Below are 13533 nucleotides of genomic sequence, written 5' to 3'. Positions count from 1 at the left end.
CTAGCCTTCATAACCATTTAAAAATACTTACTCTAGCAAAAGATTAACACTTTAATACAAAGTAAGGTAACAGACAGAAATTTAAAAATTATCTTTTGCACTAACCTATTAAAACTAAAAAAACACAAAAGAATAATAAAATTAGAGCTCCAATACTAAGAAGCAAGATAATCTTTTAAGACTAGTAAACTGTCGTGGAATTATTCTTATAAATGTAAAAAACTTCAAGATGAGACTAAAGACAAGAGAACAGTTATATACTATAAATTTTACATATATAAATAACAGTAAGTTTTAAATGTACAGGCCCATGAAGGTGGACAGAATGCATGAGTTAGCTGCAGATTCAATGAGGAGAATGCAGTAAAGAAAACTTATTTAACCGTACTATGATCTGTGATAAATGTTCACCCGGATGAACAATGTTTTCCTTGGAGAAAAAAAAGAGAGTGACGCATCTCAGATTTCTAACATTAGATAACAATGACTCTTCTTCAGAAAGATAATGTGGCAAAGGATTTTGAAAGTTCATGTAATCTATCCCTCTATCAACTGTATCTCTGGAATTCACAAGAGTTATCTTCATCTTAACTCCAAAAAATAAAATCACGAACTACCTTTATTTATAATTATAATCACAATATATGCCAAAATAGTGTCATTAAAATGTCAGAGACTAAGCAACAAAAAATACAAATAATATTCCTATAAAAGCAAGGCCAGGGGCCAGCCCAGTGGCGTAGTGGTTAAGTTCATATGCTCCATTTCAGAGGCCTGGGGTTCGCAGGTTCGGATCCCAGGCATGGACCTACACACTACTCACCAAACTACGCTTTGGTGGCATCCCATATACAAAGTAGAGGAAGACTGGCACAGATGTTAGCTCAGGGACAATCTTCTTCGAGCAAAAAGAGGAAGATTGGTGACAGATGTTAGCTCAGGGCCCATCTTCCTCACCAAAAAAAAAAAAAAAAAAGCAAGGAAAATTCTAAGCATTAAAATAAGTCCTAGGGGCCGGCTCCATGGCCGAGTGGTTAAGTTCGCGCATTCTGCTGTGGTGGCCCAGGGTTCGGATCCTGGGCACGGACGTGGCACTGCTTATCAGGCCACGTTGAGGCAGCCTCCCACATCCCACAACTAGAAGGACATGCAACTAAGATATACAACTGTGTATGGTGGGGGGTGGGGGGGTTTGGGGAGATAAAGCAGAAAAAAAAAAAAAGATTGGCCACAGTTGTTAGCCCAGGTGCCAATCCTTAAAAAAAAAAAGGAAGATTGGCAATAATTGTTAGCCCAGGTGCCAATCTCTTTAAAAAAAAAAAGTCCTATATATATGGTTTCTCAATTTAAGATTATTTATAAAGATCAGGAGAGATTCTGGTAGTAGTACAACCTTGAACACATTATGTGTGCTAAGAACTGTTTTGATAAGAAACAGAAGAAATATTGCTTAATATAAGGCACATTTCATATTCATCCACAGTACATAACTTAGCAAAATATAAAATGGATGCACAGTTCTTTTTGAATGGAATATGTCCATATTTCCTATGAACACTTCAGTCATTTCCAAAGGGAGGTAATTACACTGTATAACAGCTAAGTGGAACTAAGACAGAGAGAATTGTATTAATAAGGATTAAGTGATTCTCTAAAAAGGAAGAGAGAGCACTGGAAACTTCAAGCTGGAACTTGTTAAATCTCCATGTACATCACAAAGACTTAACAATACCCAATCAAGTGTGCAGAGCCTCCAGCTACTGATACACAGCTGCAAGTGTCCAGGACAGAGATGAGGAAACAAGTACTCAAACTGGATCTCCCTGACAACTGTAGTGAGGACACGCACATGCACCATTTACTGGGAGTCTCAGTCAGCTTATCTGTCTGAAAACCCAGCACAATTTCCATACCAAAGGCAGTAAAGGCTCATGGAACTTAGATTGATGGAGTGATTTAAAATGACAAATGCAGGCTTAGATTAACTCCTTTAAAGAAAATATTCTAGACACAATAAAATTAATTTTAGCAAAGAAAATAGAGTAAGTCAATTTCCTTTAAACAAATTCACCCTGGGCTTAAAATAACTTATTACTTATAATAAGATAACTGTTATTTGTAATGCTATGCCATTACCCAAGTGACAAGAAAAAGCACAACCATGACATGTCATTAGTAAAGAAATGACATGCCATTGCTTTAAAAGGCCCCAAGTAAAGACAATCACTATTAATTAGCAAACCTCCACCCCGTGATCCTGCAAAACTGACTCAATAAAATACGTACATACATGTTATTAAATATCCCTGGGTATTTTCAATGCACATGTTTCAGGGGAACATAATCTTCGGGCTTCCACAAAATAAAACAATCTTTTGAGGAAGGATTTAGGAAGGAAGTTTTTGCTGGTGGGTTTCAAGAGAAGAAAAGGCAGTGGCATCTAAAATTCATAAACATCTAAAATTTTCAATAATTGTTATATCGCAACATTTGTTTCACTCTAGTTACATACTTTCAGTTTTACTCAGTTAAAAAATTACATTTTGCTATTTTATAATATACAATATAATACACAATAAAGTGTTTAAATACTAGGTATAGCTAGAAATCTACTTGTAGTTCATATAAACATTCTCATTTCAAAAATTAAAACCAAATTTAAATATGTGACTCGACCAATTTAGGAAATTCCTCTATACATCAATGATTTCAAACGTAAAAATATTATGCCATAACAATTGTGAGAATTATTTATAATTAAACTTTGTAGCAAAGAATTATTTGCCCACACTCAAGTCAGTATTGCTATTTAAAACACTAAAATTAATCATTTCCTTTGTACATTAAAGGCAAATATATAATTTATTTGTTCCTATTTAACAGTTGCTCTTGAGAAGACTAAACTCATCAGTTGTTTTCTCCAATGTTCTATTTCAAGCAAAAAGTAATTTCATAATAAAGATTAATAATGATATCAAATGGAATTTACAATGACTTTGATGCTTCTGTAATCTTTTCAACATAAGATGAGCTATCAAGTACTAAAGAGATTTAAAAAGCAGTCCTCACAAAAAAGCAGTTCTCCTACAGCATAAGTGTCAAGAACCTGTTTTACTCTATTTTTCCTTTAGGACAGATTTGGTGCATTTGTGCTCTTCTCTAACCTTTAGCATTTCTTCATGTATCCCATAATGCCCGTATGAGCTGAAATAAACACCATCCTCATCCTCCTGGAGGTCTGCAATGGCAGTAGTAGATGACGAGCAGGTTCTGACATCTGCGTTCATCACAAAATCCTGAGCAAATTGTCTGTAATCAATTTGAAATACACCCTTGAGACAGGTTTATTGGACCATGAAAAAAGGAAAGGCTAGAGGTTGAGGAAGAGAAGGGGGAGGGAGTGGAGTGTGGAGTGTGATGAGCCTTCTAAATCACACGCTATCTTAAGCAACTGAAAGCTCCCCCTGCTGGATCTTAAGCAATGGTACATTCAAAGCCAGCTGTAAGCACTCCTCCTGCAACCGCGAAAGCACTGCCCACCACAGATTACAGGTGTTTACAGCTTGCAACTGAACAAAATAAGCACATTACATTTATTCAGCTTTATTATTTCTATTGCTCCAAAATCTTATTTTAGCCGTGAATCAATGTAGTATATTTCAATGCCATTAATAGTCTTTAAAACCATATTACCTCATGGAAGCATTATATGAGCAGAAAGTGGACCCAAATTGAGAATTATTTACATACACCAACATCATCCACTCCAGCTCTAAAATTCAGTTCCCTCTCTGATCACGACACATTAAGAATCTATTAGCTGTGCATGGGGGAGAAGTGCAAAGAGGCAGATAGTAGAGCTGTTGTTGGTTACTAGGTTAGCCAGCATAAAATCTCAGAAACAGGGAAGGGGACCTACAATCAGCTATACTATCCTTCCTGCTGGACATTCTGGCAAACCATCAAGTGGATACTCAGGCAACAGCAATCAACTTACAAATCCAACAGGCAAAGCTGGAGGTATAGCTGGCAGAAATGCAGAACCTCAGGCCCTGCTCCAGACCTCCTGAATCAGAACCCACTTTAACAAGATCCCCAGGTGGTTCGTAAGCACATAAATTCTGAGAAGTACTAAGCCAGCAGAACGCTAATTTACCCACCGGAGAAAACAGTCCAATGTATCTGGTTTTCTGATTAAATACAACATTGTAATTATATTTTGATCCTTTAAAAACAAACTTTCAACCCTGTATTTTCCCCAAACCTAAGTAAAATGGAGAAATCTACTAGAAACAGGGTAATTCAAAGGAAAGCATATCAAAGAACAAAAGCACTCAAGACAACAACACTCCCCAGAGCAATTGCCATTAGTACAGAAATAATTATAAAGAAGTCTATGAGAACAGGTAAAACTACAGAATTTTATGTTAATCGACTATATCCACAACATATAAAAATGTTGTGTATCTTTAGTATTACTAAAATTAAATATCTACAATGTGCTTTCCAGTATATGAAATGTTGCCCATATTCTACCTTGTTATTAGTCGTATTATTTTAGGGATCTAAACAATTAATTTTCTCTAAGATTGATAAAGTACTTCATTTTTTGCAGATCCTCATGTGCTCTAGCTAACGCAGCTTCGGCAGACAGAGCCCTGGCTTCCATATGCTTCAATCTTTCAACAACAGATGTATTTTCACTGAGTCCATTGGGGTATGAGAGTGGGACTGACACCGCTTCATAAAGATCTTCTACATCTAAAGAAATAAATGGACATAATTATCAGGCCATCTTATAACAATGAAGTACATATAAATATATTAGGAATAAATATATACTAAGAGCCTATTATGCGACAAACTGAGAAAAATTAGTAAAAGTACTTTTAATTAAATAAATATTTACTAGCCAAAGTGTTTCCATTTGAATCTAAAGAGCATGCTGTTAGTCTTTTTTCATTAGCTGGCTAAATTGAACACAAATATAAGCATTAGAAAAGCAGACTCTCAGCAACCAAACCCAGGAAGAAACAAAGAAGTGGAAGAAAAAACCCTCATATTTATTGATCATCAGGTACTTTTCAATACATCTCATTTCATTCTCAAAACAAACCTATTTATGCTCATTTCAAGGCACGGGAAAAATAAATTTCAGAGAAATTAACTGACTACCCCAAAGTCACAGAGCTGTGTAATGAAGGAAGTAAGCCTCGAACCCCTGCCCGCCTTCCTAGCCCATGTTCCTGCCACTACACGAGGCCGCCTCTCAGCCTCGGGTCCTCATCTGTAGAATAAGAGGTACTAAATGACATATTCCGTAATGAGAGTGTGCAGATAGAGAATTCCATACATTCAATAACTTTTTCATCCTGGGTAGGAGGAGCACAATCTATACATCAACATCTTACTGCTGACATCATTAAATATCCTAATTCCTAATATTATTAAAAACTCTTGATTTAAATTTAATTTCACTATATATAAATCTTTAACTTCTGCTGTAGAATTCTGCAAACGCAAGTTAATATATGGAGTTAGCGAGTTTTACAAAATCTGAACACACATTTACCAGTCTAATTAACTTTCGGATCAATTTAAACCAACAAAAACTATGCAGCTATTTTATTTTCTCCTCAGTAAACACACTGGGGAAATATGGCTTTTTTTGTTTCCCATTCAGTTTTTAGCTGTGACACTTTAGAGTTGGGACAAAACAACTAAGCTTAACAAATACATGATAACATAATAACTTAGAGACTAGAGCCTAAGTTGAACTTCCTGTTAAAAAAGCACGGCAGGGCACCACTAACCTCTAGTCAGTCTTGCAGAATACTAAGTCATTTTAAAACTATAGATTCAGTCACTACTTAATTCACCAAAAATTAATGAGAGCAACAAAATATTTCCAAACTATTTAAGGATCGTGTACCATAGTTTCTACTTCCTACTCTATCATTGTGTATCTTGTTTTCCCCAAAATTCTTCAAACCGTTTGCAAACCACATTGTTAGTTTAAGTTATGGATTATAACTGAACAAGGAAATTGGTTTCTCTGTTTTGCTTTCTGCTGTAATAAAAGTTAGAATAAAAACCTTTAGGATTAATATGTAGATAATCATATACTAAAGGTGAAATGTATAGATTTGAAAAGGAGAAAGGATTCAGTAAACATTCAGATTCGCAAGTGTAATTTATCCAAACAGTCCAATTTAGAATCCTAAACCACATCCAGGAAGAGGAATTTCCACATCTGCATTCCATCTCAGGAGGCTCAAATCACCCCGACACTTCATTTTGGCAGCTGAGAACTACCACAAAAGATGGGCAATTTATCAGAAAGACATAACAATTATGAACAAACCTCACAGAAGAGCTCCAAAACACATGAAGCAAAACCTGACAGAATTAAAGGCAAAACCAGACAATCCTTCAACCACAGTCAGAGATTTAAATAAACCCCTATCAACAACTGAAAGAACTAGATTTAAAAAAACCCAAGAGACATAAAAGATCTGAACAAAAACATTCAGCACCTTGAGCTGATTCTTTATAGCAACACTGCACCCAGTAACTCTATCTTGACACTTTGGTAAAGTATCGATCAGTTATTTTTAGAATGTCTCTCAACCTGGGTTTTTCTGATGTTTTTTCACGTTTGGAATGAAATTATATGTTTTTGGCAAGAATAGCAGAGAAAAAATGTTGTGTCCTCAGTGCATTATACCAAGGGGCTCGTGGTGTCAATATACCTCATCACCACTGATTTTGGCTGTGGTGGGGTCTGCTGGATTTCTCCACTGAAAAGGGAACATCTCCTTTGTAGTTAATAAATTTCTAGGGAGAGAGAGTCTGAACTACGCAAATCCTGTTTCGCCCTAAATTTTTGCCTGCTAATCTTAGCATCCATTGGTGGGTCTTTTCTGCAAGTTATTACTGTGGTGTTTGCCTACTGCTGATTTTCTAATTCTCTCTTTTTCAACATCTATTAACAGGAATTCTACTCTAAGGTGAGCTGCTCCTTCTCCACTTATTTATTTGGTTGATTATTTCTGTCAGTGTGGACTCATGGATATTTATTTAATCCCGTGGGTTAAAAACCAATACTACCATCTTCCGTGTTGCTCAAATTATCCCAGCGGTGGCCACGAGGAGCTCCTTCAGGCGGGCACCAGTGTTCTTTTGCTAAGTCCCCTCCTTCTCCACCTGTTCAAGTACTTCCTTATTTTCCGGCACAAGATGTCCCAGACTCCTCTCATATTTTCCCTGCCCCATCCATGGAATGCACCTGTCTGAGAGGCCTTGGTTCCTTTTATTGCAGAATGGTGCTATAGATCGAGATCTGGGCACTAGGGATGCTCACTGCTACTGGGGTTCTTCTAGGCCTCTCAGCAAACAGAGCTGGGAAATACCTGTACGTACACTAACCCACACATGCACACATCTGTATTTCTGTATCCATCCATCTGTGCATAAATTAAGAACTGTGAATTTATACTGATTCCAATCTATCACCACAGGACTCATTTCATCCTTCCGCATTTCCCGATTTGAAACCTCCTCCAACAGAGAGAAACCTGGCTCCTAATATCCATAATATCTTTACTTGTTCAATTCCAGTATACACAAAAGAAGTGTCAGAATTGCTAATTCACACCCTGCAAGAAACACCTTTCCTTTCTAGATTACAGCACTTATGCAGTTCTTTTTATCTGTGGCCTCAGCACAAAATCCAGTCACATTCCACTTACTCAGGTAGTTCTCTTCCTCCCCACCCTCTTCAGTGTGGTTACACTATTTCTTTGTCACATGCTTAAGTTCATTTGTTTGTTTTTGTATTCCATTCTGTACCACCGCCCTCACACACATCCTGGTTGTTTCAACTGTTGATTTTTTTGATTATATGAAGACCATGAGAAACATTATTATAGGGCTAAGAGTTGGAGCTAGACAAAAGGATATATACTCCGAGAAGGGTCACTCCCTCTTATTGCTGCTACCTCATTCCACTGTGCTCTTCTTTTCTCCCTGGTCCCACTAATGCCAGTAAGCAGCGAATCTCTTTAGTTTCTAGTTTGTCCTTCCTGTATTTCTTTTGCACAAATGAGCACACAGGCATTTTCTCAAATCCCTTTCTTTCTTACATGAGGAGTATCATACAACAGATATTCTTTTGAGCTTTGCCTTTTTTTGTTTAACAGTATACCCTGGATATCACTCTGTATCAGTTCAGAGATCATCCTCATTGTTTTTAATAGATGTAGACTACCGTGTGGATGGACCATAGCTTATTCAACCACTCTCCTATGAAGGGGTACTTCGGTTGTTTTCGATATTTCAAAATAACAACACTGCAACGAATAACCTTGTGTATATGTATTTTCAGAATACTGGAGGTGTATCTTCAAGACAGATTCTTATGAGTGAGACTGCTGGGTTAAAAAGTGGGTGTATATATAGTTTTGTTGAGGTATTGCCAAATATGCATTCTACTAGCACTGTATGACAGTGGCTGTCTCTCCACAGCCTCTCAACAAAACGTGTTGTCATGTTTAAAAAAGTTTTCCCAGTCTGACAGGTGAGAAATGGTACTTTGACGTTGGGTTATTTTTATACCCTTTTGGGTGAACTGTCTAACCAGGTATTTTTCCCCATTGTTCTAACATGTATTCGATCCTTTCTCCTTCAATTTTTAAGACTTCTTTATGTATAAAAGGATATTAACCCTTCGTGGAATATATTCCAAATATTATACCATACTTTCTAAAAAACTTAACCAAACTCCATTTTACTCACTCAGATTTCATTAATTTGTGCCTCATGTCCCCCTTCTGTTCCAAGATCCCACCCATGATATCACAATTCATTTAGTAGTCATGTCTCCTTAAGCCCCTCTTGGCTATGACAGTTTCTTAGGCCTTGTTTTTGGTAACCTTAGTTTGAGGGGCACTGGTCAGGTAGTTTGTAGAATGTCCCTCACTTTGTGTGTGATGTTTTCCACGGTTAGACTGAGGTTATGTGTTTTGGGAGGAAGACCACAGAGCTAAAGTGCCCTTCTCATCACATCGTCTCAAAGGTACATACTATTAACGTGGCCTATCGCTGATGATGTTGACCTTGATTACCTGGCTAAGGCAGTGTTTACCAGGTTTCTCCATCATAAAATTACTTTTTCCTCCTTATACTGTACTTCATTGCCTACTTTCTTAGTCATCTCCCTTTAGTGAAGGACTGAAACAGTGTTTAGTCATCTTCATATCCTCAATGCCGAACACTTAGCAGATGCTCAATAAACATTTACTGAACGACAGTGGAGGTGAAATGGTCAGTAACCAGGCCTGGAGCCAGGAGAATGATGACCTCCTCCTCCATCTCTCCCCACGAATGGCCAGGGGTACAGACTGAGAGAATGCGGGCAGTGCAGGCAAGAGCATGTCCAGTTCCACTTCCTTTACTAGGCCTCTTTACCTGTCCCCGATCTCAGTCACTACTTCTTCACCTAAACTCCTCTGGAACCTATATATTTACCAAGAACAAAAAGTTCTCCTTTCTAAGCACTCACCCTCTGACAGCTACTATGCTAATACGTATTACCTTTGCAACAATGTTAGAATGTAGATGTCATTATCACCTTTTTGAAAATTAAAATTAAGGCTGAAAGAAATTAAGTTGATATACCCTAGGAGAGCTCGAGTTCAATACTGACCTGTACCCACAGTGACCAGCACACAGCACTCAGTATCTCTTGATCTGAGTAATCTCCTCCTCTTCTGAACTGCACTGCCTTTCTACTTCTCACAAAACTCATCATATTTGACCTTCTAATACAGAATAGACGTTTTAAAAAAAAACACTCCTATTACTATACTGTGGGCTTTCTATGGGAAGCATTGTGACATTCCTTTCTTCATGTCCTAAAGCATTTAACATCTGACTTTCAATCTGTGTTTAATAAATGATTTTGAATTCAGGAAGTCATAAAGAACACCAGTGGGCCCTCTGTCATTTATCAAAGAGACCACTTTGGTCACTCTGAGGAGACATGAGATTAAAGAGAAGTGGTAAAAACGGGAAAGAATCAACCTGGGACTCATCAAATTTTAGAGCTAGAAAGAATCTCAGAAATCTGGCCCTAATTCCTCACTTTATAAATGAGGACTTAAAACCAGAAAGCTTAAGTGCTTTGCCCAAGGTCACACAGCCCCTGAAGCCCACATTAAGGTTCTCACTACTGTACTGCATCACGCCACCACACAACTTAATGATGGAACTTCTCAAGGAAATGAGTGGTTTTCCACAGTTCCTGCTAATCAAAGACCTGCTCAAATACACGCTGTCAAACTACTGTCTGTTCAGAATGTCTCGTTGATCTGAAGACAGCAAACCCTCTATTTCACCCCACTGGCACAAGAAACATGAAAGGAAGTATAAATTAAAAAAATAAATAAATCACTTAACTCCAATAAATCAGACCTATAAAGTATCTATAAAAGGCCAAGAGAATTTTCACAAGATCCCTGTTCAATAAGAAATGAACCAAAGCACAGAGCAAGTAACTAAGGAAGAAAGCTACAGTCAAGAAATGAGAGTGATCCTGCCAAAAGGGAGACGTAAGTTAGTGTACGGGGTGAGCTCATGGAAGTCTGAGTTAAATCTGAGCCACATCAAACCAAAATCTCAGTAAATTAGATGTCTTAAGAAAAGTCACTTATCCAATCTGAATACATGAGATAAAAGCAGCAAATATTATTAAATCTACTTAAATCTGTTAAGTATTATTAAATCTACTGATTAAAAAATTTTAGTTAATTTAAACTAGCTAAATTAAAAATTTAGTCAATTCTAATTAGACTCAAAATCAATCTAACAACTAAAAATTATTCTCTGCAGTCCCCCTATGTTTCAGAATGTCTTGTACACAATGTTTAAAGGAGCTCCTATTCCCAAATTCCTCCTTCGTGACTTACTGTGACTGGCAGTTCTTAAGTGACTTGACTTTCCTATTGCAACCAACTACCTGATGAGATCTTTAGAGGATTAACAAAATAAATGTTCCTAGAACATCTAACCACTATTTTGCCATAATAAATGACGCTACATTACAGTAGATACAGTAAGCTCATCTTACCAAATTGAAGTAAAAGGTCATCTTCCAACACTGGCTTCAAATACTCTTCTTTCTCCCAAGGCACTGGGTTGTATATGGAATTCATATACTCAACTGTAGGATTCTGGATATAAAATTAATTGCATGTTTTTTCATTGCATATAATCGCAAAATCTTCCCAGCAAAAGCTAGGAAAATTAAACAGATGAAATCATGTATATATTACACAAAATCACGTCTAGATTATGCAAAATCTTTATTTAAGGAGTCTAGGTTCACCTGTCATTGCATTAACTTGATTGGACAAGTGCTTTAATTAATGGTTTCAATGCACAGTTTTATATTGTTTGGCTTTGGGGGAAAGGAAATATAAACATCAATTGAATAGAATAGAAAAAAGAACAAAAAGAACACCCAAGGTACTTAAAAAAACCACACTAGAAATTACTTCTGATTTTACAGAAATACTATCAGTATTTCCCTTTATCTGGCACTGAATTACATTTTCACATAACATTGATTGTTCTCTTAGACTCAATTAAAAACAACACTTAAGTATTGTGTCCATTCACTTGGCGCCGTATGTTGTGCTAGCTCCTAACATCCGTGATTCCCACAATACGATGAGCGCCAAATTCATAAGTTCCTTCTATAGCAGCTCCTCGTGCTCTTTTAAAAATCAGCACATTGACAGTCACTGCGGTATTTCTTTAGTTTTGAAACAAAATTATAAATTAAGCTACCAACTTACCTTAAGTCTAATAAAATTTATTAGTTTAATGTAGCCATAAAATTCAAGTCCTAAAGAGGAAAAAAAAAGATAGTTTACCTATTTTAAGATAAGTTTTGCTTAACTGGCCTGCTCTATAAATGCTTCTCTGGTTAAACAATAAAATATTTCTGCCCTATACCTACCACTTATAATAATATTTTGAATTTATTATTAAGAATGACAAATAGTAACTTTGATACTTCTGAATATTTTAATTTAAAAACAGCCAGAGATGACAAATTTTTAAATGCTTTTCTTGCCTTTCTGAAAAACGAGAAATTAATTTTTAGAATTCTTCTCCTCATCTGTCAGAGCAATACAAATCAGGAAAATCAGGTCTTGGATTTTACCAAGTATGTGGCAGTTGATTTTAGAACTGAAAGTTTCTAAATCCCCAATTTTTATGGTGCCTACCAAATTATAATTTCGCCAAGACATGGAGTATACAAAACATACTAGCTTTTCATTAAGTTAAATGGTGCAAATTAAAAAATAATGAGGCTTGTTATCTGGTCCTCATCTTTCCAGAAATGAAGCAGCAAGGGAAACAACGGCATATCTAACCACCTGGTTATTATCTGTCGCGAGAAATGTTATTATGAGGAACAGAGCAGCACACACAAAATGTTTTATATGCACAATAGTGTAGAAAAACCCCTATTTGGTAAGTGAAAAAATACACAATTATATTTAAAGTATGATTCCAATTCAGTTTAAAAATGCACATTAGAGGGGCTGGCCCCGTGGCCGAGTGGTTAAGTTCACGCGCTCCGCTGCAGGCGGCCCAGTGTTTCGTTGGTTCGAATCCTGGGCGCGGACATGGCACTGCTCATCAAACCACGCTGAGGCAGCGTCCCACATACCACAACTAGAAGGGCCCACAACGAAGAATATACAACTATGTACTGGGGGGCTTTGGGGAGAAAAAGGAAAAAAAAATCTTTAAAAATGCACATTAGAAACATGAAAAAAAACAATGAGACTAAGTTATTCATGTCTTATTCATGATCTATAAACATTATATTACATGTTTACCTAATGTCTTTTCTAGTTGTTAGTAAATACATGGAGCAAAAAACCAATTCTGTATTTAGTTAATTTGAGTGGAATAGTGCAGCTCTTCTTTATTCATTTAAAGAAGTGGAAGGCTTTAATTGTAAGGTAAGTATGTCTAAACGCAAGATTCAAAAGAATCATCTAAATATTCTGCTTACCACCTTAACTTCATCACTCCATTCTACATACTCTCTTACCAAACTCCTTATCAAACTCAACCTTCTATGACTTGAAGTTCATGTTATGCTTTGCCTGATGAGTTGACTTTTTTCATAATGACCCACCTCCTTTTCCAAAGTCCACCTCTATCCTTGCTCTAATTCTAATCTACTTTCTTGATCTCTTTAATTCTAATATGATAAAAAGACAATCACATGCCAAGGGTTTTTTTTCCCCCTTTTAAGTTGTGAAGCCTATATAAGCTTTAATACAGTAAACCTTATCTAGAAGAATATAATTAATCTCTCCTTAAAGGCCACTTGTCCAAAAAACTCCATTGTCTTAAGACACATTGTTGCTATATGTTTCATTATATTGGACTTGTATAGAAAAGGAAAGGTCTGGAAAAATATAAAGTTTAAACTTAAATTTCACAACT

At 36.5% G+C, this 13533-nt stretch overlaps 1 protein-coding gene across 6 annotated transcripts in view; it reads right to left on the bottom strand.

The window, feature by feature from the left end:
• Positions 1-13533, bottom strand: part of PRMT3 (protein arginine methyltransferase 3) — a 135581-nt gene that overhangs the window by 119762 nt on the left and 2286 nt on the right. For all 6 annotated transcript variants that reach the window (XR_011541260.1, XR_011541261.1, XR_011541262.1 and 3 more), the window contains exons 4-7: positions 11859-11908; positions 11129-11231; positions 4602-4761; positions 3165-3309 (exon numbers count right to left, since the gene is read on the bottom strand). Coding sequence is in view for 2 of the 6 variants with exons in the window: in XM_070624508.1 (XP_070480609.1) it covers positions 3165-3309; positions 4602-4761; positions 11129-11231; positions 11859-11908 (458 nt within the window). In the remaining 4 variants the exon portion in view is untranslated. The remainder of the gene's footprint in view (positions 1-3164; positions 3310-4601; positions 4762-11128; positions 11232-11858; positions 11909-13533) is intronic.

This window comes from Equus przewalskii, chromosome 6 (assembly GCF_037783145.1).
Source record: "Equus przewalskii isolate Varuska chromosome 6, EquPr2, whole genome shotgun sequence".
NCBI classification, from domain to species: Eukaryota; Metazoa; Chordata; class Mammalia; order Perissodactyla; family Equidae; genus Equus; species Equus przewalskii.
The sequence above is the reverse complement of the archived record's forward strand: the minus strand, read 5'-3'. Positions and strand labels throughout refer to the sequence as shown.